Source organism: Colius striatus, chromosome 1 (genome assembly GCF_028858725.1).
Source record: "Colius striatus isolate bColStr4 chromosome 1, bColStr4.1.hap1, whole genome shotgun sequence".
Taxonomy (NCBI): domain Eukaryota; kingdom Metazoa; phylum Chordata; class Aves; order Coliiformes; family Coliidae; genus Colius; species Colius striatus.
Window position 1 is genome coordinate 28,570,772 of NC_084759.1, and position 24,481 is coordinate 28,595,252.

The 24,481-nt window shown below is 39.5% G+C and overlaps 1 protein-coding gene across 3 annotated transcripts in view; it reads right to left on the minus strand.

The window, feature by feature from the left end:
• Window positions 1-19,030, minus strand: part of FNDC3A (fibronectin type III domain containing 3A) — a 120,944-nt gene extending 101,914 nt beyond the window's left edge. Inside the window, exons 1-2 of one of the 3 annotated variants that reach the window (XM_061994572.1) lie at window positions 18,926-19,030; window positions 939-1,067 (exon numbers count right to left, since the gene is read on the minus strand). In XM_061994572.1, coding sequence (XP_061850556.1) covers window positions 939-1,040 — 102 coding nt within the window. In that variant the 5' untranslated portion in view covers window positions 1,041-1,067; window positions 18,926-19,030. Of the gene's footprint in view, window positions 1-938; window positions 1,068-18,710; window positions 18,843-18,875 lie in introns of those variants that run through there. The other 2 variants (XM_061994578.1, XM_061994563.1) reach the window with 2 other exon arrangements.
• Between the last annotated feature and the right edge of the window lie 5,451 nt (window positions 19,031-24,481).

Genomic DNA, 24,481 nt, shown 5'->3' on the forward strand with positions numbered 1-24,481 from the left:
AACACCCAACTGGACACGGTCCTCGGTAGCCCAAACCTTATCTCAGGAACTGTTGTGATCCCTTCTCTAGTCTCATTTTAGAGCTTATCTGTGTTTTTAAGTGACAAATTCCTCTTTATGATAAACAATTACTTATTCTGCATACAGATCAAGCATTGGAATGGCTGCCTGTAAGAAACTTCTCTAGATCATCAAGTTCATTCTCTTAATCAGTGATCAGATCTTGTTCTTCAGCGATTTCTCAATCTATTCAGATAGTTCAAATTAGTTAATTATTCACTCCTTTTCTACTACTGGAAGCTTCTCTAGAACCATGCTTATCTAGGGGTTAAAATATTCTTCCTAGGTTAAAGATATGCAGAGTGCATACACTCTTGCCAACACTTTTTCCTCACCAGACTTGACTTTTCTCAAGTGTTCTGAAACCATAATAATAAGTTTTTCTATCACCTTGATTGGTTTTGTCAAAAAATATTGAAAATTGCAGAAGTGTCCAGGCATACACTAACATACAAAAGCAAGTCCCACCATTCAAAATCCCTGGTTGTAAGCAAGTGTCAGTCTAGAAGTCATAGAGAGTTAACACACATTGTGCCTGAGCTAGTAAGCTCTACCATAGGAGAAGGCTTATTAACCTTAATAAAGTCATATGGTAATGTAAATATATAGCTTCCAAGTTAAGAATCAAGCATCGCTAGACAACTTAGCAGCTGTTTGGTCCCACTCTTCTATGAAGATATTATTTCACAAGAAAGGATTTCTGCTTCATAATCCTTACAAATCTCTGCAGTATTTCTGCCAACACCTAAATCTCTAAAACACATGCATGACTAAAACTGCACAAAAACATTCCAGATGAAGGATGACTAACTTTTAGTGTCACTATGTCAATGACACTGTTGGAAGAAGGAAAAAAATAGATATTGAAGTTTGCTTACCTGTTGTGCTCCATCCCCGCTAACAATAGGGGAAGTTAGAAGAGGAATTTCACTACTTATAATCGAAGTGGTATCCAGTAAGGGTGGATGTTCTGCCATCATTGATGGTACACTAATTCACAAGATCACCTGCAAAGAAAAGTTAAATGCTTAAACTATATAAATATCTCTGAATAATTACCATTAAATAACAGCCTCACTTTAAACAACAAAAAAAAAAGTCTATGAAATTAGACAGCTTTAGGAAGTATGCTTCCTCAACATTCCAGCAATCCTGTAAGCCTGAAGCTGTGCTTTACCAGCTGTATGAGCCGTATTTATGCAGAGGGTGTCTTCCACTCCCTCTAGTGGCTGAGCCTGGGGAGAAGATATTACAGCCTTCGAGCCAAACCTGCATCTTTTTAACTTAGATTACAAACCAATATTTTGTCCAAGATTGACTGACGCTGCTGACAAAAGTCCTACGCACGGGGAAGAGAAAAAAAAGAGGAAGTAGTAGCCTTAAGACACATACAGTGTTCCTGTTTATATGGAACTGGTAAAAAATTAAGATCTGTGAAATGGGATACTTTCTTTTTTCTCTTTTTAATCACTAACTCACTTTTTCTATTATTATAACGAACGACACAATTTAGGAAAAACTAGTTACTAGGAAATGTCCAATGAGATACTAATGAATAAAAAAGCCTTCTGCACAATCTGACATTTCTTTTCTTTCAAAATGTATTAGACCCAGAATTAAAGCTGTGTCATTTTGATAACCAGCAGCTTTACTAGTAGCTAAAACTTGGGAAAAAGAAAAAAAGGTAATTCCCGCACACAAAATTATAATCCTTATAACTATACTATGAAAAGCACACACTGTAAAGTTACATGAAATCTGACCACAAAAAAAAAAAAGCCACACAAGAAGTCCACGAAAGCAGTGATCCAACTTCAACTCTGATGAGTGTCAAGTACAGACATAAGAGAGAGGAGGACTCGGCTGACCGCTCCTTTCAATTACATTAACTACCCAAAAGTAACTTGGTTTATGATATTTTGTGTGTTAGTGTGATATTGAAAATTAAAAGGAAGAACTAAGTCCAGACATGCTGAAGGTCACCATTACTTTGTGCTGGAAAAAGGTATTCTAAGCCTAATAAAATGCTTTTGAAATAGTATTTCATTTTATTTAAACAAAAAATCCCCAAGGTACACTGGTTTAGCCCACTGGTCTTAACTCCATCCCAGCCAGACTCAGCAGACTTAGCTTCGAAATAATAATAAAGAGAATTAGAACAACAAGAACTGAGAAATTGATATTTCTTAACAACACAGAAAGACAGATTAAACTAATTTAGTAAAGGTGAATGCTATATTCAGAATTCCCACAAGTTAATCACATTTTGCATCTGAAAACAGTGCTTAACATCAAACACAGACATAAAGATTAAACTGAGAATAAGCTTGTACAGTATTTCTAAGGCAGAACTGCCTCTCAGACACTATTTACAGTAGCCTGGTGAAAAGAAGTAGGTACAACTTTAAAGTTACACAGCCTGACAGTCAGTAATGTTAGAGGTTTTTAAAGTCTTGTCTTGATATCATGTGGCTAATGGAACTCTCTTACAAACACTTTTAAACTTCTAACACAGATATACTGTCAGTGCATAACAGAGATGCTTGCTAGTTACAGCATATGACTTACTTTAAATGGAGAGATACCCAATAAAATTTAAGGTGTGATAAAGTCAGCTTAACGACAGGGACTTGCATACTAAGTTCTAGAGATGATGTTTGGTTAACTCGAAGAGTTGTTCCAGCTTCCTACTCAGCAGCATTCTCTAAAACTATCTCCGTCCCACCCAAATGACTGCTTTTGCTTGTTTGTCTCTCTAAGGGAGATGATGTTGTTGTAGATGTTCTGTGGGTTGAAATCTGTAGTACAAAGCTGTTTGTACAAAACAACTCACACGCAAAGACTTCATATTTTCTGGAAAATGCACTACCAAAGTACTATAGCCCTCTTGTACAGTTATACATGCACATTACGATTTAGCTATTCCCAGACTGAAGGTTGTCCTACTGTAAAACTATGAACTCTGAAAAAAAATCTGAAATTACTTTCAAGGTTCCACTTACTTTCCTGATATACTCTGCAAAAGTTAAAAGTTTATGGAGAAAAAGTCCAAGTTAAAAGGCTTTGAAACCTCACTGCAATTACTTAAGAATTCATCACCACTTACACCAAGTCATTTATACTTGCTTAGCTAGCTAATCAGTCTCCCAAGCAATGAAGGCAGAGTTTTATATTCCTGCCTTTAAAAGCTTTGCCATTCATTAAAATATCCTTCAGGCTACAGTCAGTTCCCATCACTTCTGCAGGTAGTAGAGGGCTGATGAAAGTTACATGGATCACCTTTCAAGCTAGCAAGTTTGACTGTGAGCTTCCCAGATAATTATTCAGTGACCGTTTAATGTAAAAAATGAATGCACAGCCTGGAAGCAGAGGTTAGAATCAAGGCATTCCTCTTCCCATGTTAGCTACAACCAGGCTCACTCTTGTGCCATCTCTTGATCTTACAGTTCCAAGTATTTTGTGCTCCTATCTCAAGTGTCACAGAGAGAAATATGACTCCAGTACAACACAGTCCCAGACTAAGCTGGCTTGCATTTCCCCAGGTTTATGTTAAGTCCAGCTTATTATTCACAAATCACCATGCTAATGATTAATTTCTTATATAAGAAAGCCCTACTTTCCTTTATCACACACAACTTTTGACTGAACTCGTAACTTAGGATGCACTCACTGCTATGATAATTTCCTTGGCATAAATCACAACATCATAGAATGATTTGGGTTGGAAGGGACCTCTAAAGCTCATCTAGTCCACCACTCCTGCAATGAGCAAGGACATCTTCAACTACATCAGGTTGCTCAAAGTCCTGTGTAAACTCAAAACACATCTATCAAATTGGACAACAGTGAGAATTCATAATAACACAAACTGACTCAAATATGAATCACATGACAACTTGTTCAGCCCTTCCAAGACAGAATCAGCTTTGGATACATGTAACATTAGGGCTCAGGTTCATTTCCTCATTCTGTCATACAAGTGCTTAATAATTTGCTCTGTACAAAATTAGGTTCCCACAGGTACCTGAGTGCTTAGGTGAGTACTCCTCCTTTGGCAGGTAGCCTCCACTGCCTTAACTAGAACACAGCTAAATTCCACGGCTGGATCCAAGTGTTTGATTTATTCTGGAGATGAGGTGCACTGCTCATTGATAAACCCTGACAGGAGGTACTTGGTATGGTGTTATTCCTGACATGCTCTATAACAATAATAAAAGTGCTACCTGTCAGACTGTAATCAATCTTGGGAAAAAAAATAAATCAATCCTTTCTGACAATACAATATTAGATTTCTCTGAAATGCCACTGAACTAGTCTTGAAGACTAAAGGTTTAAACTTCACACCAATGTGGATCTATGCTACACGCATCATCGAAAGCCTTTTCCCTCTCAGTAGTCAAGAGGCAGCAATCTGTACAAGTCAGTGTGTGTAATCAGATCAGACAGACATGGTATGTCCACCAATGGCAGGTATCTTTTCTTTTTAGCTATGAGAACAAAAAAGATAGATAAATTTGAAGGAGACGTCCTCTATGGTAGAAGCAGACGTCAGAGAAAATACATAAAAGATTGGCATCAAAATAACCAGAAATGCTCAATAAAATTACCTTGGAAACAAATTTAAGCTTTTAAATCACCAAATCCAGATGGTATGCATTCAAGACTTCTGGAAAAAGAAATCTGCCTAGATCTTTGAAAAACACTTGCAAATAACTTGAGTTTTGGGAAAGTCCACCCTATTGTAGAATGGTGGGTGGGATGACCTAAGTCTATAAAAAAAACAGTGATCCAAGACCAAACAAAAGTGGTTAGTCAACACTGGATGTTATTGCAAAGAATTAAAAGGCAATTATGATCAATGGAAAAAAGCTTATCTAATTAACTTGATGAGAATCTTCTGGTGACAGATATTGCTGATAAAGAGACTAATAAGAGAACTGGAAAAACAATCTTAAAGCTTATTTGGCATTATGCAACTCTTCAACAAAAATACAGAACAGATTATTACATGGATTAAAGCAGGACAGACAGACCCTAAATAGTAGCAGTAACTACAGAGTTGTTGAGCAAGTGAACTTCCAATAGGAAGGAAAGGTATCGGTTCTTGGCTTCTCTTTACAAAATATGTTTTTAACTCGGTCGTCAAGAAAAAAAGAACAAGGAGGGGGAAAAAGGAAGTCAGAAAGAAGTCTGGATATGATACATGATGAACAGTGATAAGAGACAGAGTAATTTTACTCCAATAAATGGCATGAATAGCTTCAAAAGCTAGGTATAACAAAAAGGTTTAATAAATAAACGTAAAGCTATTCTTTCTAAAACCAAAAAGAATTAACTCAAATCCTGTGAAAGGTTGATTCCAAAAAGGATAGAATAATAAAAATGGACAGACAACATAAGCTCCCCAAAAGGCTGTATTAGTTATATCAACAAGTGTACCTCATGTAGCAACAAGGAGGACATTTTCCCTGCCTCTGGCTGCAAATAACCACAATCTCTACAGGAATAATGTAAAAAGCGTTATCTCCAATTTGCTGACTTAAAGTTGTTGATAGTTGTTCAAAAGAATGATTACAACTTCTAGAAAATATTGTTCCATATTAAAAATACTGAAAACAAATTATGTGCACACCATTATTTCAGCCTTACTCTACATAAAACTGCTTTGAATGATCTGTCTTAAAACTCCACCTAGTTTCCTAAAATGGTCAAGATTTAGTGAGGTCTTGAAGCATACAAGAAAAACAACTTGCGTTTGCACAACAGGTAAGGCTCAGCATGTAGAGATACTACAAACTATTGACTATCCTCTTGTCAGATTTCCTGCACCACTGAAAACTAATGGATGCAGCAGCCTCCAGAAGGGATAAAACAACACATGGGACAAAATCTAAGGATTTATTTTAGGCCAACTAACTGTACCATTCTTGTGAATGTATTAAAAGCGACTAGACAAGAAGGATAACATTAGATGATCGGATAGGTAGTACACAGCTGCTAAACACAGAAACAGTTTTCTACTGCTGGTCCACTAATGACATGGTTATTTAGAAATCTATACTGACTCATGTACAGCAACAACTGCTGCAACAACAGCTATCTCATTTCTTCTCTTGCTACTGAATATACTGAAGTAGTAGTAGACATTCAAAGTCTAATTCAGGATTGCTAACTCAGCTGACACTGTTCTTTCAGAAGCTGCACTGTACTAGGACGCAAGGAAAGCACAAGGGCAAGGAAAGCACAAGGTCTCCTGAGATTTCAACCAACTTGGGTGGGTTAATACTTTGTAAAAGATTCAGGTATCAAAATACCTATGCTTCACTATTCCCACCTGAACAGCTATTCACTTTTCTTATCATGATATGAATTTGAAGAGACTTTGAAACACTCTTCTGAAAGTTATCAAAGCTGAAACAAAGTGAAGGCATCTAAATTCACCAGACATTATTTGTTTTGAGACTCCAGGGTTTACGCCTGAGAAGCCATTAAGGAATGGATTACACTAACAAGCCAAAACGCTAAATGACATTAAGGCCTAAAGACTGAGATCCACTCAGTAGTTCAGGAAACAAGTTTGCCAACCTGAACTGTAATAACCATTTAAGTCAATCCTTGAATACCTTCAGATTTGGTCCTTTTAATGTATCTGAGGCATTACGCCCATGTTCTAAAGATAAGTACAATTCCTCTTTTTACTCAGTCACTTGTTCATCAAGGGTTAAGGAATATTGCAAGGCTGAGATTATTAGGCTGTGCATTTCCTCTGCACATGCAAAGAATCAGCATTTTCATCTCCAAGAGACTAGCAGCTGATCTTAATGATAATCTCTGAAAATACATCAGCATTAAATCAGCTGGATCACCAAGGTAAAACAACATGAGTCAGCAGCACACGTTCTTGTAGCAACAAAGGCTAATGGCACCCTGGGCTGTATTAGCAGAGAAGCACAGACCACGAGCTGAAGGAGGCAATTGTTTCCCACTACTCCGCATTTATAGAGTGGCAGCTGGAACACCACATCCAGTTTTGCTCTTCCCAAACATCTCTTCCTCCCCAGTGCAAGAGAGATGCCACAAAGACTGTAATTGTGCTTAAACCTGTGAAAGACATGGAGAAGCTTAGAGTGGGAGAGTAGCCAGAGCCCCATCTACTGGATGCATCACATTACCTGAAGGATGTTTATCAAGAGTCTTAAATCAAACTCCTCCTGGAGGCACTCAACAGAAATACAAGAAGTGATGGATGCATGCTGCATACATACGTGCACACAGTATAAATAAGTATATATAAATTGGAGGTGCACACTTAAAAAAAATTTAATGATGGGGTGCAGGATCAAAAAAGTTTGGAGACTACAGTCAAAACCTGATCACAGAAGGTCCAGACGAGGGGCTGAAGAAGGCAATCTCCAAAGGCCTCTGTCTGAGCTGAATTCTTCTACAAATTCCAGAGTACTTGTCAATTAAAATGACATATAACACCAAATTTAAATGGTTGTCAGTAGACTGGATGCTAGAGAGGTGACTATATCTTGCCTCCTAAGCTCTTAAAAGCTGTCATTAATTTCAGGATTCTCAATCCAGGATTTCAAAGTAACAGTCACAGTGCTAACCAAAACTCAAATTCACAGACTTAAGGTTCAAACTTTGGAATACATACCCATAGCAACTGTACACAACAGAATTACTTTATACTTGGGCCCTTCTCCCAAGAAAAAGAGGAAAGCTACATTAGAAGTTAGTTACAAATTAAAAGGTTACAGGTTTGTATTAAGCAAATAGCACAAACATGTCTTTCAGTTTGGTTGGATTGTAGGCACTACTATGATAAATGTAATGGCAGCTAATAATGTTGCTGTGTAAAAAACAAACACAATAATAAGGAGGGCTCCTTTGCTTACAGATTCACTACTTCTGGTTATTGAATTTGACAGAAAGCACAACTAATTGTTCATGAATAGTTTTTCCTACAATTGCAGCCCTTATAAGACCATTCTCCATAGTGGTTTCTTTGGTGCTTACCGATGGAGAAGCATCACCGCTTTTTCCTCGGTTTTTCTAATTTAGAGTCCTACTTCTCTATCTCTACCTACTTATTGTCACAGCACTCAAAGTAAATTAATACTATTTCATGTCCTAATTTAGTCAAATCTGGTGACATTTACATCTGATACATTTACTATTACATAGGACACAAGGACAGAAGTTTAATTGGGAAAAAAAGAAAGGTGCAGCATAAGGAACAGGGTCAATGAAATCAAGACTAAACGTTTCTAAATCACATGTTGCTATTACATGAGAAGGGACAAAAACAGGGCCATTCCAAAATTTGTCAGTAGTGCAGCTTCATACATGCTTCAGTCTGTATCACATTACAGCTGTCAGTTTGAGGTTGTTATAAGGTGTGTTTTTCCAGTGGGCTCAGTACAGCAGCACAGCTGTGCATTCTTCTTTAACAAGCCCTCCTGCAGCTACGCTCCCCCAGAAACCAGAGGCAAGGCTCATCCTCAGGTCCAGACAACTTCCAGTAAGAAGGAAAAGCTCTGAACGTGAGAAAATACTAAGTTCTAAGACCAAGGAACGAACTTACTGAACCAAAAAGCCCATAAATCCATTGCCCAATCCTAATTCATACAATGTTCTGATTTTGCCTTCTCCAACACGAAGATAGCAGGTGCTCCTTAAAAATAAATCTCTTTCAAACAGCTGAAGTAATAAACTCCTATTTTATTTAGACTACAGACTCACATCTGAATAATTATTTTTTTCAAGAAGATACAAGCTACTATTTAAACTTTTCCTGTGATTAAGGTGTTTGCAAGCAGTCACCATGTCCGTTCTTTAGTGCCTACCAAGATAAGTTTATTTTTATTATTTCCTACCTTAGAAGAGATTTCCTTCCTGCCAATGTGAGACTTGTAAAACTCATTATAGCTATTCCTTCAAATGTGTGAAATCAGTCCTCCAGTTCAGAAGTCATCGGTAAAAGGGGACAAATACAAGTGCCCAAGTCATACAAATATGCTAAAATGAAGACAATTCTCGAAACAAAAACAACACCAATGCATCCCTAGGATGAAGAGAACAAAGCATATGCCACAGGTGTCAGTCATTATCAATGCACTACCAAAAAGCTCAGATACAGTGATATAGCTGGTATAGAAATGTATTAGAATATAGTTACCCAGAGACTCATAAGGCTGTAGCTGAGCTATTAAAGATACAAAGCACATTGAAGAGTTTTCTGTTTGTTTTTTAAGAAACATAATTGAGATGAATTATTTTCATTTTTTTTCCCCATGCATTTACCACAGTTTCTAGTCACACAGTTTCAGATGTGGTAATTATGGTATACCAGCTTTTCTTTCTCTAGTTCTGAAATAATTATTTCAATTAATATGTAATTGATTTAAAATATGTGCTTTGTTCCTTAAAGCTTTTTCCTAGTTTAGAAAAATGTTTCCTGGAAAATTTCATAATATATTTTCCAACAGAACAGAAAAGTATTACTTTTTGTTAGAAGAAAGGTGTTTTGTGGGACACTTCTATTCCACAAATTTGCCAGTCTCCTTTTAAGTAAAGTGAAACTCAAACAACTATTGCCTTCAGTCCTGTTCATAATACTGAAGTTGCAGATAAGCAATAAAGGAAGATCAACAAAAATCAACAAAATCCAAGTCTACCAAGTCAACATTTACTAGAAACTGTCAATGAAAATAGCTAAAAATTAAGATACACAAAATGTTTTAACAAGCACTGGAACTCCCTACAGGAATAAAAAGAATCGACACCCTTCACTATAAATATGGAAATACTTCAACTGTAGCTCTGAAGCAGTGCCACAGACACTCACTAAACACAATTCTCGAAGTCTGAGAGATGTGGTACATATCTCTGTTCACATATCTTACCCTCAGAAGATGAGTGCTAGAAGTTTTAAAAGGAATGCTGTACTTTTATGAAGGGAATATGGATTGATGAGCAAATGCAAGTTGGACTTGAACAGACAAAATGGTTACTGGATCTTATTCCCATAGTTATTTCCCGGTTTTCTCAAAGCAAGAATGGCCAACCCACACAATGCTAAACCTTGGCATTGCAGGAGTTAAATGTACTAGAGTAAAAGTATACCTGCTTCAGGTTACCTTCATATTCCAGGTTGTGAGCCACAATACCTTAGCAGTAGTTTCAACTGTGGTTCTTGCATTCACGTCATAAGTACTTATAAGCTACACGAGAATGCATAGTAGGTAATCGGAAACACTCCAGTTCAAGTTTAATGGACTTGTATTTATAAGCCAGCACGTTTTTTTTTAACCTGAGCCAAAGATACTAAGGTCCTGCTAGTTACTGATGTAGTAAACTAAACTTTTGAATGTAGAGACTACACAGAGAACTAGACGCTGAGAAGCTATTCATCTGGAAAGGCAGAATACAGATACGTTCATGGATGCTTCTCACCTCATCTCATCTCATCCAGCATTCTTACATTCTTGACTGCACATACAAGACCAGTGCAATGGAGACTACTTGAAAACACCACATTCTGATTATTATTATTATCTTTTAAAAACCCCCAAAATTTCACAGTTCTTATCTGGATGAAGTACATCTAACTTGAAGTTGTTGCATAAGAAGAATTCAGTACTTTCCAACTATTTGCCCCTCCCTCTTATACCTTCAAAGAAATAAACTGGTTCTGTAACTTTCAGGAAGTGATAAGTGCAACCACATCACAAATCAGAATTAATATGTTCATTTTGCTCAGAAGTACTTTGATAGTATGCATTAAAAAAAAAATCAATGAGTAACCTGTCAGCACCCAGGTGCAAATATGCCTAGTCTTTAGCAGGTACATCAACCTGATTCACTGACATGTATTGTTTGGGGGTTATACTGTAGCCTCCTGTGTCTTACAGGGAAAAGTCCTGTTTAGATACTCTCAGACAGTATCCCCCAAAAGAAAGTGAACTGCACAGTGCATTTTTTGTGCCACTTATAAAAACCTCCTATGCAATTCCACCTTACTTATGCTACATTAATCTGAACTATGGGGCTGTTTTGTTTTACACTTTTGTTACTCCCAAGAACTTCCTTAAACCCTCCTAGTTTTACTTTTGTATCAGCTAAATTAGGTTCTTCTAAGCTTCTGCCAGGACTGGATTTCCTTCAGTTTACTTTCTGAAAATCACATGGGTTCAAAAAAAAAAAAAACAGCTTGGCCTCTCCCAGTTAACCATTACTCTTGCTTTCATTTCTGTTTAATAACATGCTTATTTTTTGAGAAAACAAGCAAATTCAGTGCCAAGAATCAAGCTATTTCCTCATTTGCTATTGACTCCCCTTTTCCAGCAGCAATAAGTAGCATGGACAAATTTTCAAAATATTTTTTCATGTGATTCCTTTAAGGCAAACTAAAAACATGGATATATTTTTATTAATGTGACGCAACTGGTCAGTGAGACAAATTTATTGCAGAGACAGTTGCCTGTGTTGGAGCTAGAAAGATTGTATGATTCAAGCAAAACAAACAGCTTTTAAAGAACTCTTATGAAACAGCTTTTTCATGCTCATTCTGAAAAATAAAAACTGCTATCCAAATTCAAGAAGACATACGATCATTGAGGCTACAAGTCTAACCAGAAAGGTTTTTTTGAAAACTTGTAGGTCTCTGCTGCCATAAGGAATGGTGTAATGGCACACAACACAACAATTCAAGACAGGCATATGGAAATTAGTTCTGAAGAGTAAAAATTCACCATAAAAAAAGGTGTTCTGAGACCTAACAAACACATTTGAAAGATGTTCTTGTATCAAGACTTAAAACTCCAGTAAGCAAGTCTCTTAAACTCTACTAGAAGCTCTTTCACCACTGCAAGCAATTGGTCAACAGCACAGTAAATGAAACTGTAGGATAGATGTCGTCTTCAATTAATCTTACAAAAATCTGTCAGTTTTAACATAGGACAGTTGCCTGATGCATTTCACATGCAAATCCACATATGAATGTCAAGTATAGGAATAAGCACTAAGGAAGTGCTTCTTCCAGTGTCAGTGCGTTGCATTCATGAAGCTACAGACCACAATAGTAAAAAAGGTCAAAAGGCATCACCCTGGCAGGTGTTAATATTAAACTCAGTCACAACGGTACTGAAGCAGTTACGTGCATGTCATGTTAACAAAATAATAAAGCAGGGTAGTCAAACAGTATCTCAAGCTGACTGTAACTCTTGAAAACTGTTTATGCTATCCTTCTATGAGTTCTCCAGTGGAGAAGTCTCTGCAAGTACTGAAGGGGAAGACCAACAAAACAAGAGCAGGTTTTTCTGATGACACCAGAACCCCCTTCTCCCAAGTTCCACTCCATCCTCCGAGAAAAGTTCTAGTCAGTCAGAACACCATGGGACCAGCTAGCTTGATTGCCCAATCAAGTCAAGAGGACAAAGTTGCCCTCAGCTTCCCATTTTATACATGAAGTTGCAACACTGAACAGCTGTCAATTTGTTAAGAAAAACAAAGCCACAAAATGAGAAACTAGTCTGTTTGGAGCTGTATTGCCACGATGTACATAATGAAACATACTTGAGTACTTTTACGATACATAACTTGAATTATGTAACTTGATCCTCACCATTGAAATGCCATTGAGTGGAACATGTATATATACTAATATGTGGACATTCAAGTTATTGGCAAGCCTGAAGAAGTTAAAACAAATTACATTTCAGCTAGTTAAAAGACTGATGATAGTCAACAGTAACTACTCACTTCATCAGCTTTTTTAGTCTTCACTTCTTGGAACTTTAACACCTCAATCTACCTTCATATTAGACTAAATGGGTAAAGAAATAGTTTTCCTTAAGTATAGTCTTCCCTGTTTACATTTTTATTAGATTCTATAGGATTTGCAGAGGCTTGGCAACCCTTGTAGCTTATGAAATTTACACTTACTGTAGAAAGTCTGTCAATATTCTGAAATATTAATGAATAGTTACAGTCATGGTTCTCTCTAATTGCCAAGATATCAAAAGTCACCAAAGTTTTGGTGTTGAACCTTATTATCCATTATTTTTTTTTACAAGTTGTTTTTCACCTACATGCATTCGTTTTGCAGATTACTGCTTGATTTGCTACCACCATCTAAAATGTGTTATTCTGCCTCAAAATAGAACTAATCCACTTCATATTCTGTTGCTTATGTCTCAGTTTCTCTCTGTCAAGTCATCTAGTAGATACAGCTCTGTCCAGGGAAAAGAACAACAAATGGTGAACAACAAAACCCTGCAGTTTGAAAACTTGAAGTCCGAGAAGAAGAATTTGTTATCAGAGCAATAAGATACAATATGGAGTATATTACATTAGTGAGGGGAAATGAAACAGCAGCTTGGCAGTAGCCCATGCTTGTAGGATCTTGTGTAAGTATAGCTCAGGCTTTGTTTACCACAGAGTTTCAACTTGTACATTGGGGAAACTCAACACCGTTTTCAAGGAAGTATTTATACTTGCTAGCTATAAGGTTTTTTTACCTTATACTGCAGGTAACAGTAAAGTTGTAGGTTTGTTAAGTTTATTTTCACCTCCAGTCACTCAAGATCAAAAGATGTTAAGAACTGAGCTTCAAAGATTTAAATGCAACTAAACTACAAAAACCCTGAAGCAAATTCAAAAAGAACCATCATGCAGAAGGTAAAGTTAACATTTGTGCGCCTTTTCACTCCAACTTACTGAATCAACTTACTATCCATACCTGTCACGGTATAAATCCTTTTGGACCCTGTCACTTTCCCTACAGACAATTTCCCAGACTTGGATAAACAGGGTTTTGGTTTGGGTTTTTTTTTTTTTTTTTTTAAATCATGGAGTGCATTGGTTCAATTTTGTAAATTGCCATATTTGTGAAACAGTTTTTTGACACTATTTTTTAGAAGCCTGTATGTTGCCAGGAAGTAGGAGGACTTGTTTTAGTGCTTCTGGAAAGCAGAAGACATTTATCACACCTTTGAAAGTTCTGTGCTTCTCTCTTACTAATGGATTCTAAAAATGAAGCCTACTGATTAAAATGAGACTCAAAATTTGTAGATATTTTCATTTTTGACAACTTTTTATCTCCAAAGTGATTAAATATACAGTAAGGTACAACATTTTCCATTGCCTATAAGTGAAGAGGTTTTGCAGCATGTCTTTTCATCGGATCTAAATGCTTCAGAACAATTCTGGAAGTAAAGTTGGGAGGAAGGTACACTGTAAGGATATTCAGCACTCTTACTGAACTTCTGCAAACTGCTGTTGGGAAGTTGTTTGGCACCCAAGATATTAAACTGAAATAGAAGGTACCAGTGTTAGCCTAGGTGATATTTAGACTGCAGTACAGTATAACCAAGACAGGGTCCATATATCCTGAGAAAGCAAAAACTTAACAGGGAGACAAAAACAAAAATTCAGTTCAGCAAGCTGGCAGATACACAGTTAGGCCTGGTGAAACTGAGACTGGCAAACATGCTTGCCTGGATATAAATGGTGAAAGTTTATTTGGAGACATGAACACAAAGAGGGTAAAGTATATTCAGTCTAACTTAATTTGAGAGGTGCTGTGAAGACAACTCCACTGAACATGGTGTGAAACCTTTATTAAAGGTTTGGAAAAGGCAAGGATGTTCAGTTCCTGCAGTTCTACAACTGTAAACAGAAAAACATTCTAAACCAATAAATCCAAGAAAAGTAGTAACACAGTCCTCTACACAGCTGTGCCATTAGAACTAAGGCCAACAGTTTCTGCAGCACATATCTTAACCAAAACAAATTACTAATACAACCAAAAAAGGGTGCATGACCTAGCAGGTGTGCATCAAAGTACTTCTCATTATACAGGGGAGCCCAGCATGAAAACAGCAGCTAAAAATTCTATTTAATTATTGACAAAAAAAACCACAGCCAATTCTATTTCCAATTATGTTTTGTTAAAGTCAGCTATGACGGCTTAGCAAAAAAGTCAGAAGGTTTTCACTGGTTACAGGCTCAAGAGTATGTGAGCAGTTGGAATAGGACCAGATCTCTGGGGGGGCAGATGGAACAACAACAACGACTTCAAAAACATTTGTTCCATCTCAGACTAAATGTAAATTAATTGGAACAATTAAAGATGACAACCTACAAGAAACATGTAATACTATTAAGCACTACAGACACTTTCTAAACATTCTTCTACCCTATCAACCCTACAAAATACAGACTCTGGGAGGACAACCCAAAATATTACTGCCACAAACAAAACCACTAAACTTTATGGATAGATAAGTTTAAGAAAAAGGTTAATAGCGTTTTTTCCACTGGCATCAAGTAAGCATCAGCATTAAGAAAGCTCCAAATTTACTGTACATGGCAAAGAAAAAGAGAAAAAAAAAAGTGTCATTTCTGTAGCTCAGGAAACACTGGCCCCATGAGCAAAATAAACAGTTTGTGTTTGCTGAACAGAAAAAGCAGAAATGTGCTCATTCTGAACTCCTATCACTTTTCTGAGGTACACACATTATCTTTTAGTTAAGCTAAAGAGCTGATAGTCCAAGTCAAATCTATTTTTACTAGATCTGGTCCTACAGGAAATGCAATGGCTCACAAATCAACTCATGCACTATAAACTGCAGCCAAATTGAATTTTGCTGCAAATTGCCTGGGAATTTCCTCAAGTCAAGAGTCTTAAAGAAATGGATGGTGAATACAGAAGTGTTATTGACAGATATAACAAAGACAATTCAATTAATATCTTTGATTGCTGAAACACACCTATGAAACATGACGTGGTACCAGTAGACATTTTAACGGAGATTTAATTAGGAATCCTGTAACAATTAGAAGCTGGAGATCAAAAGGAGGTACAGAGATGACGGATACTGGAGGAAGATAAGATTTCCTCAGGTTCCAGGAGCCATCAAAATCAAATATGAATGGCTGCAGACAACAAGGCTGTATGGGATCTAGGCCTGTGGCTTCACAAATCTTATTTAGCATCTATGTGCCTGGAAACAGACAACATTGTATCTTTGACATATTCCTCCATCCACTGAAAAAGGGACAGTGAGTTCGGATTTGTCAGTTTGACAGAGATATCAAGAATGTCAATACTTAACATCCTTCCAAGCGTTCAATATTTCTAAAGACCAACATGTTTACAGTACCATACACTATTTCAGAAGAGACTTACCAGCAAGGTAAATTAGTGTGTTGCCTAAAAGCATTTAGAAGTTAAAACCATTTAAGAGACACTACTGACAAAGATGAAAAACTGTATCTCTCCTGAACTCAGACTATAAGAGTTTTCCTTCCCAGTAACTCCCAAGACAGAATACTGCAGAAGCATGTTCAGTAGAGTAGTTAAAGTTGCAATAACAATTACAAAGGATCTCTTTGAGATATCTTGAGCCAAAGTGATCACCAACATAACAGTGAATTAGCTGATGTAGTTCCAAAATTCAAGTAAAATTAAGTGGTCAAAAGGCAAAGAATAACAAACGAAAGCATCCCAAGATCCATAGGATTCACAAGGCAAAGCAGATGAGTTATTAGTCTGAATCATATTTCAAGTTCTTGAAATTTCATTACACTATTACCTATAAAAATAAAAAGCTTTTAAGTTCTCAAACTAGAGAAACTCCTAACTTGAAAAATGTAGAAATGCCACTAATGGACTGAAATTAGATATGTGTTGCGTGTAATGACCTGAGCTTCATGTAATTCATAGACCTAGAACTTGTCATAGAGCAAAAAGCCTCAGAAGATCTCCATCTGCCCTGAAAAAAAAAAGAGACTGTTTTAATATTATCACCTACAGTAGTCTGCCCGTGACTGCTTAAAGCAGATCGCTTTAATCCTGACTAAGTCATCTAAGCAGCTGACCATCAAGTCCTGGCTTTTCTAAGGACAAGGATCTGCATCTCATCCTTTAGGCTTTATCTGCCAAAACCAGTGTTTGATGCCCCAATGTTACTGATTCATCATATCAATCTTCATTCCCAAAGTCACCAGAAAAACCATTCTGGTGTAGTTGGACAAACCAAATCTCAGGTGCAAACCACACTCATCAAGATGGCTTGTGCACACTCTGGGTACACAGTGTGAATCTAGAACTAGATGCTGTGTTTCCAGACTTGATGAGTAACCTTCCTGCTGCCCCATGCTCAGTAGGGACACTAGCTATCAAGAACTGTACCCAGTTTGCATCGTTGAGTACTAGAGATACTCTGCTATTTCCAGCTTTCACATATCTGCACAGTCTTCTTCTTACCTGACAGCTTGCTACTTCTTCATTCATCACGTGATTAAATTTCATACTTATTTGAGACCGTTCAATCAAAACAAAAAAAGCAGTGTTGATTGTACTTTCTGAAGTTTAAGGACTGCTGAGTTGCTGTCATTCACACTGTTTCATGATACAGAATATAAACACACCTATGGATGCAGATTCACATAATAGCTACAGTTAAATCTCTATGCTGAATAAAGTGGAAAGTTACCCATTGCCATAACAACAAAATAGTTTCTTTTAAGCTCAAATCTTAGCAGGACTTGGACCTACAGCCTCTAAGACAGAAATTACCAAGTACTTTGTTACCATGAAAACTTCCAATCTCTTAAGATATTTATAACCAGATATGTATTTGATTAAATGCAGACTTAAATTCTATAACCCAAAAACATTTCACAGAAATTCCTCATGATGTGAGGTGTTTGGACTAACACTTGACATCCAAGGTACCTCATAAATTACTTTTGACAAGGTTAAACAAATTAGTGACACGTCTTGAGATGCCTCTCATAAAGCACGATTTGCTCCTACTCAGCATGCTTTCCCTCCTTTCTACTGCTTATTTTCTTTACCCCGCACAATAAAAATAATCTGGAAAGTTTCATTTTGGCTTTTAGCTGGTTTCACTTTCTAGTTGCCTGGAAGCAACAAAAAGTTTTTGTTTAGGTTAAAGCCGATCTTGGGTAATGCTCAGGAAAGGAGGAATCGGGCATGAATCTAGATTAAAGAACGCCTCTGCTCGCACTCGGCGAGATGACTGTAGTGTTTTCGGGAAAAATGTTTTGTCTACATACAGAAATGCACGTTTAATTCCTTCAGCTGTGAGTTCTGAGGGAACCTTTGCGGCTTAGCAGGAGAACGACAACAACAACAAAAGGAAAGAGGTGTTGAAAACCACTTCCTTCTCCTCTCCGCCTGTCACAGCCGGCTCAGCTGTTCTGGTCGCGCTTGGCATCTGCTTCTCCGCCCCGACCTCCCTCCTTCCGCGGCAGCCGCGCAGCAACCCTGCCCCGGGGAGCCCCGTTGCCCGGCGCTGACAGGAGGAGCATCCCCCCCGCCCCGGCCGGCAGAGGCATCCCCGAGCGGCGGAGAAGCCCGCGAAGGAAGACGGAAAGTTTCTTCAGCGGGGCTCCGGCCACAGCCGCCGGCTCCCCGGCCCTCCTCGGGCTGGAGGGGGCAGAGGCGTGGGCACCGCCGCCCCCTGAGGAGCCGGGCTGCCCCCCCCCGCGCCCGGCACCGGGAGCAGGTACAGGCACCGTCCCCGTCCCCTCGCGCCCCTCTCCCCGCGTTGCCGAGGAGAAGGGGGTGGTTTGCCAGCCGCCTCGACGCGGCGGGCGCGCCTACTCACCGCCATGGCCCCGCCGGCTCTCCCGGCTAACGGTTCGGTCTCCGCCACCGGCGGGCAGCGGCAGCAGGGCGGGGAGCGGAGGGGAGTTCCCGATGGCGCAGCTTGGGCAGGGGCGGAGCCGCGCCGGCCGCTTCCCCCACCCCCTTACCCGCCCACTCGCGGTACCTGCGCCTCGGCCGCCGCCGCTCCGCCGCCTTTGCCTCCCCTCCCCGCACCTGTCACTGCGCCGCGCGGCCGCCACCTTCCTCCCGCCGTCTCACCGCTTCTCTCCACCTCGATCGCCGCCGCGCGGCCGCCATCTTTGTGGCGGGCTGGGAGGGGCCGCGAGGGGGCAGTTGCCTCCGGCGCGCAGCGCGCCTGCGCCGAGAGGGCCCGCGCGGGGGGGCGGGCGGGGGGCGGGGCGGGGTCAGCCAGGTGGGCGGGTCCGATGGGCCGTGGGGCGGGGCCTGTGTGCAGGGTGGGGCGCTGTGTGGGGCGGGGCCTGCAGGGGGCGCGGCTGTGTCTGGGGGCGGAGCTGTGAGGCTGGGCCGCGGCTGACCCCTTGCTGGGTAGAGTGAAAGGTGGGAAGGGCTGCCCGTCCCCTACACACCGAGGCAGCCGTTAACGTCCAACAGCCAAAGGACTCAGCACACCTGTCCCCGCGGCCCAGCGGAGCCCCGCTGCCTGTGTGTGACTGTAGTGTTCCCCTAGCTGCTGCCCAAGCACCGAGTGTCCAACGTCCGAGGGGAAAGGGGAAGAAACCTGCTTTTCCAGGAGGTTTTGCAGGGAGCAATTATCATTCCTCAACACCTCCAACATTCAGCTGATGTCCTGAATGCTAATTTGTGATTATCCTTCACTTTATGTTTGTCCTTTCAACCGTTACAGATTCAAATGACTTGACTACAATGTTTGGCTGAATGACCTTCTGCAGCACTGGGCTGAACAGAATTAGGTGTTTTATAAAGTAATTTTGTTAATTTGCCTCAAAGTTCTCTGTTACTAATTAAAAAAGATACTATTTCTCTTGCATTTCAGCAATGTTTGTATCATTTTTATAGCTCAACAGCAGGCAGAAGGAAGGTCCTGTCCACAAAGGATGCACCAACTGATGTTTTGCCATCCTGGTTTCTTGATATAGACCTCCTCTCCAAAACCCGAAATTTCACTGTTTAAGAACATCCTAGACTATGGTGTGTCACAGCTCAAAAACTAGAGAGACTTGGGCCCGATCAATATTTGGATGAGCTACCTTGTTAGGTACTGCGGAAAGTGCTGCTGGTGATTCATGCAGTGGCATTCATCTGGCTATGAGTCAGGGCTGAACAAATGCCACTGTACAACATTTGTGGGCTGTACCATCCAGGGGCATGAAAGTAGAGATTTTTGCCAATTGCAGCTGTTAGGAAAGCACTGATTTTCCTACCCTACTCCAGTTTCGATGCAGGTTTCCAGAAATAATCGGTAGTTTTGGTGGAATCATAGGATGGTATAGCAGTTGCTTTTGTCAGGCACCATTCATTGGTGGTTGTGGGTCCATGAACAGAAGTGGCAGCAGGGGCTAAGGGCATTATTGTAGGCAGCCACAGATCCTGTCTGTGTGTCACATACAGTTTTGAGTCGGTGTTTGTGGCACCGATTGTACATGCCCAGCTGCCTGAGAGCCCTGGGAAGGACCACCGTTCATGCCTTCCTCTGGCTTCCCAGGGATGGTGCTCCCTCACATCCCTTGCAATTGAAATTAAGAAATTTGTGTGATGTTTTGGGTGTATGTTTGAGACATACAGCTGGGAGAGGGAATGGTTAGGGCTCTTCTCACTGTGCAAACACTGGTCCTAATGGTGTGTAAGTTAGCATTGCATGACAGTCTTTCATCTGCTTCTTTCCTTTTTAGACAATAGATATATAAATAAGTGTATATAAAATTCCATTTTCTGCTGGAAAACCAATTCAAGTCACCTGGAAATTAATCTGAACTACATCAAAAGTGGATGGAAGGCATGAGGGAACCAATATAGTGACCTCTTTATCTCTATTTAGGGGCTCATGTGAATAAATGGATTTTTCTAAATCGAAACGAAACAAGATTGTAATTATTTACCAATCTAAATTGCCTGTACAGATCTCAGCTACTTCTAGATGACTGACCAAATGCTCTTGCTTTCACCCAGAAGGACCCCTGGAGACAGAATTTCTTCACAGTATCATACCAGATATATTTCCAAGTGCTAAACAGTTATTAAATGGATATCGTAGCTAAACCCAGCAGAGGAGAGTTGAGGAGACAAATCCATCATGGTAATGTTTTGCAGAGTACCCTCTTAATATATAGTCTTGATTGTATAGTTATGCCCCCCTTCTGTGGCTGTCATTTCTTTAGTCAAACAAAGGTCATGTCTCCAGATAACTGTGAGTAATTGGTGTTATAACAGTCATTATTTCATGTTTGTATTAACTTGCATTTACTAAAAAAAATATGTAGCAATGTAGTGTCTGGGATCAGAATCTACACCACTTGATCCAGCTCTCTGATTCTCTCTGTCCTTGCAAGATGCCCCATCCATGGAAACATTCGAGATCAGGCTGGATGGGGCTCTGAGCAACCTGATTTATTTGAAGATATCCCTGCTCATGGCAAGGGATTGGACTACGTGACTTTTAAATGTCCCTTCCAACTCAAACCATTCTGTGACTAAATGGAGAAAAACTCCATTTAGTTTCATTCTGAAGTTAAAATTATGTGACTTAAGTTGGAGAGTTCAGCAAGTCTCCCTCCCAGTAGCTCTCTTCTCCATAGTGAGCGACCTGTGTTTATGCCTCAGCCAAATTTGTAGGTTACCTGTAATATCTGTGTCAGAAGGGAGAATGGTGACTACTCTTGGTAGTGGCAGTTCTGCTGTTGTCACTTGGAGCTGCCTGAGCCTGTAAGAGCAGTGGTTGCCAAATGCAGACCAGCAGACCCACAGTCAAACTCAATAGTGTCTTGTATATCACCAAGGAACAGGTTTATCATCCAAACTTAATTTGCAAACACTGCTTGGAACGCTTGCCATTGTCTCATAGACCACAAGTACAGCAGTTTGGACTGTGGACTATGAAAGCCAGGAGGTGAGTACCACTGCTGTCTTCTACCAGGCCAGTGGCATTGGTGTAATACAAAACATTTAAAGAACTGCAGACAGTGTTTATTTTCCAGAACAGGTAAATAATGCGTGAATATAGCTCCCTTAAAATAAACAAGCCATCAGATGATAGCAACTTTATGACCTGAGTGAGGTTTGATTTTGATGTATTGGTAAAAAAATCACAGAAAACGTAATTATCACAAAATTGAGTTACTGAATCCTCTGTGTCATCTCAGGTGTACTATGCCTTCACCTGAGCTGCGTAAGACTCATCATACTTGTCCAGATCACTCTCAATGAGATTGCCAATCACTATAAATTATTTGCTGGTTTCTGATTTGTATAAAAGGATTTGAACTGTTTAAAAATTCCCACTTTAATAACAGAACGATGTACCAAAATCAAGTTTGATGAGAACTGTTTAATGTTAGGTATGGTTCATTTCAGTGGTAAAATACATGTTTGTGGGGAAAAAGAAGTCAGAGATTTAATTGATGTGATCAGCTGTGCATTTACATAATTTGGCAAACCGGTAGAACTCAAAATGCATTGACCAGTGGCTTAAAGTACAATGTTTATCATGTCTATAACCTTTTTTGACACTTGTTAAAGGATAAATATTGTATGAAATATTTTACCATACTTTTCTCAGAATGCTGATGGACACCTTAAAAAAGACACAAATCCACAACTCTGGTTTCTTTACCTGCTTTTCAGGACATGAATGATGAAGTAAATCATTCTCTGACAGGATTAAAGCAGCTGAAATTTTAGAATGATGGTACCAAAATGAATGGGAGGATTAAATGGATAAAAATGCTAATCCCATCACAGGGAACAAAATTCAACCATTCAGCTCCTGTATTACAGAAGTAACTATAACACAATATCAGGAATTTGAGTGAAATTGCAGTTTGTTGAATTCAGAGAATAGCTGGAATCTGACATTTCCTGCATACTGATTTATCTCATTTTCTGGAATAAATCCCACGGATTTCAATGGGATTACTTACAGAACTTGGTGTGGTTTAATAAGAGCAAGGATGGCAGATTGTTCGCTTTAGATATTCAGGTGCTAAACCAAACCAAACTCTGTAAGAAATAATTAGTCAAAAATTTTCAAACTTGGTGCCAAGAGACTTCAAAAACATTAGTTGGAGTCCAGCTGACAGAGCAGTCTTACTTGTGCAGCAGGTCGAGGGAGGTTCTCCTCCTCCTCTACTGTGTCCTAATGAGGCCTCATCTAAAGTCCTGTGTCCAGTTCTGGGCTCCCCAGCTCAAGAGGGACAGGGAACTGCTGGAGAGAGTCCGGTGCAGGGCCACCAAGATGATCAGGGGACTGGAACATCTTCCTTATGAGGAAAGGTTGTGGGAACTGGGGCTTTTTATTCTAGAGAAGAGGAGATTGAGGGGAGAATCTCATTAATATTTACAAATATCTAAATGGTGGGTGTCAGGAGGCTGGGACATCCCTTTTTTCTATAGTAGCTAGCAGCAGGACAAGGGGTAATGGGATGAAGCTGGAACACAAAAAGTTCCATTAAACATAAGGAAAAACTATTTCACTGTTCAGATGAGGGAGCCCTGGCACAGGCTGTCCAGGGGAATTGTGCAGTCTCCTTCCTTGGAGGTCTTCAAGACCCGCCTGGACATGTTCCTGTGTGACCTGTTTTACATTGACCTGCTTCTGCAGGGGCGTTGGACTAAATGATCTCTAAAGGTCCCTTCCAACCCTACCATTCTGTGATTCTATGATTCTATGATTCTGTGATAAGGGTGTATTTCAAGTAGGTTTAGAAAAAAAGGCCTTGCAGTGCAAGATAACAGCCTGAGTTCAATGTGCTCATGGAATACTAATTAGTGTCTTCATTTAGATTTTCCTGGGGGTTTTTCTGGTGGTTTTTTTTTGGTTTTTTTCTCCCAAGAAGACGGAATATTTAGCGCATTCCCAACATCTCTGTGGTTTTCTGGAAGAATTTAATGTATCATGGTGGCTTAGAGAAAACTGGTTTCTCTTATATTTATTTCAAGTCTTTTTCTTCCAAATTAAGTATCCAGATGATGTGAAAGCAACAGTATTTTTGAAGAGAAATGCTGTTTGCACATAAAAACTCCATGGCCATGGAAATCAAATACACTTTACTAGCTTCAGGATAATGGAGCCACTGAAAAATCTACAAAGCAGGATGAGCACAAAGAGCAGCCTTGTTTTCTGAAATTCTGTGCAAGAAAAAGCTCAAGTCATGGTTGATGAGGTGTCTCAGAAATGTTAACAGTGTCAAGCAACTGGCAATTGGTTCCTGTGGCAGGAAACAGCAAAGGCAGCTCAGTGCTACAAGCAGTAGAAGCTGGCCTTATTGTTGTTGGAATTGTGTTATAAGTCAATTTGGTTTAGCTCCTAGAGAATACACATTTTGCTTTTGTGTGGTCTCTGCTTATTTGGTAAGAATGGTACTGGCTAATGCACACACAACTCTTGGACCAATTGAAATATTTAGCTGGTCACTTTAGGTTTGGGTAATTTCTGCATTTGTTGCAGAACAATTTGGAACACAGCAAAATGAAGAAGGGGAATAGCCTATGCCATGAGAGGATATAAAACCAAAGATACCAGCTCTGTCTTAAGACTCTCTGAGTCACAAATTGCTGAGGGCTGGGAAAATATTG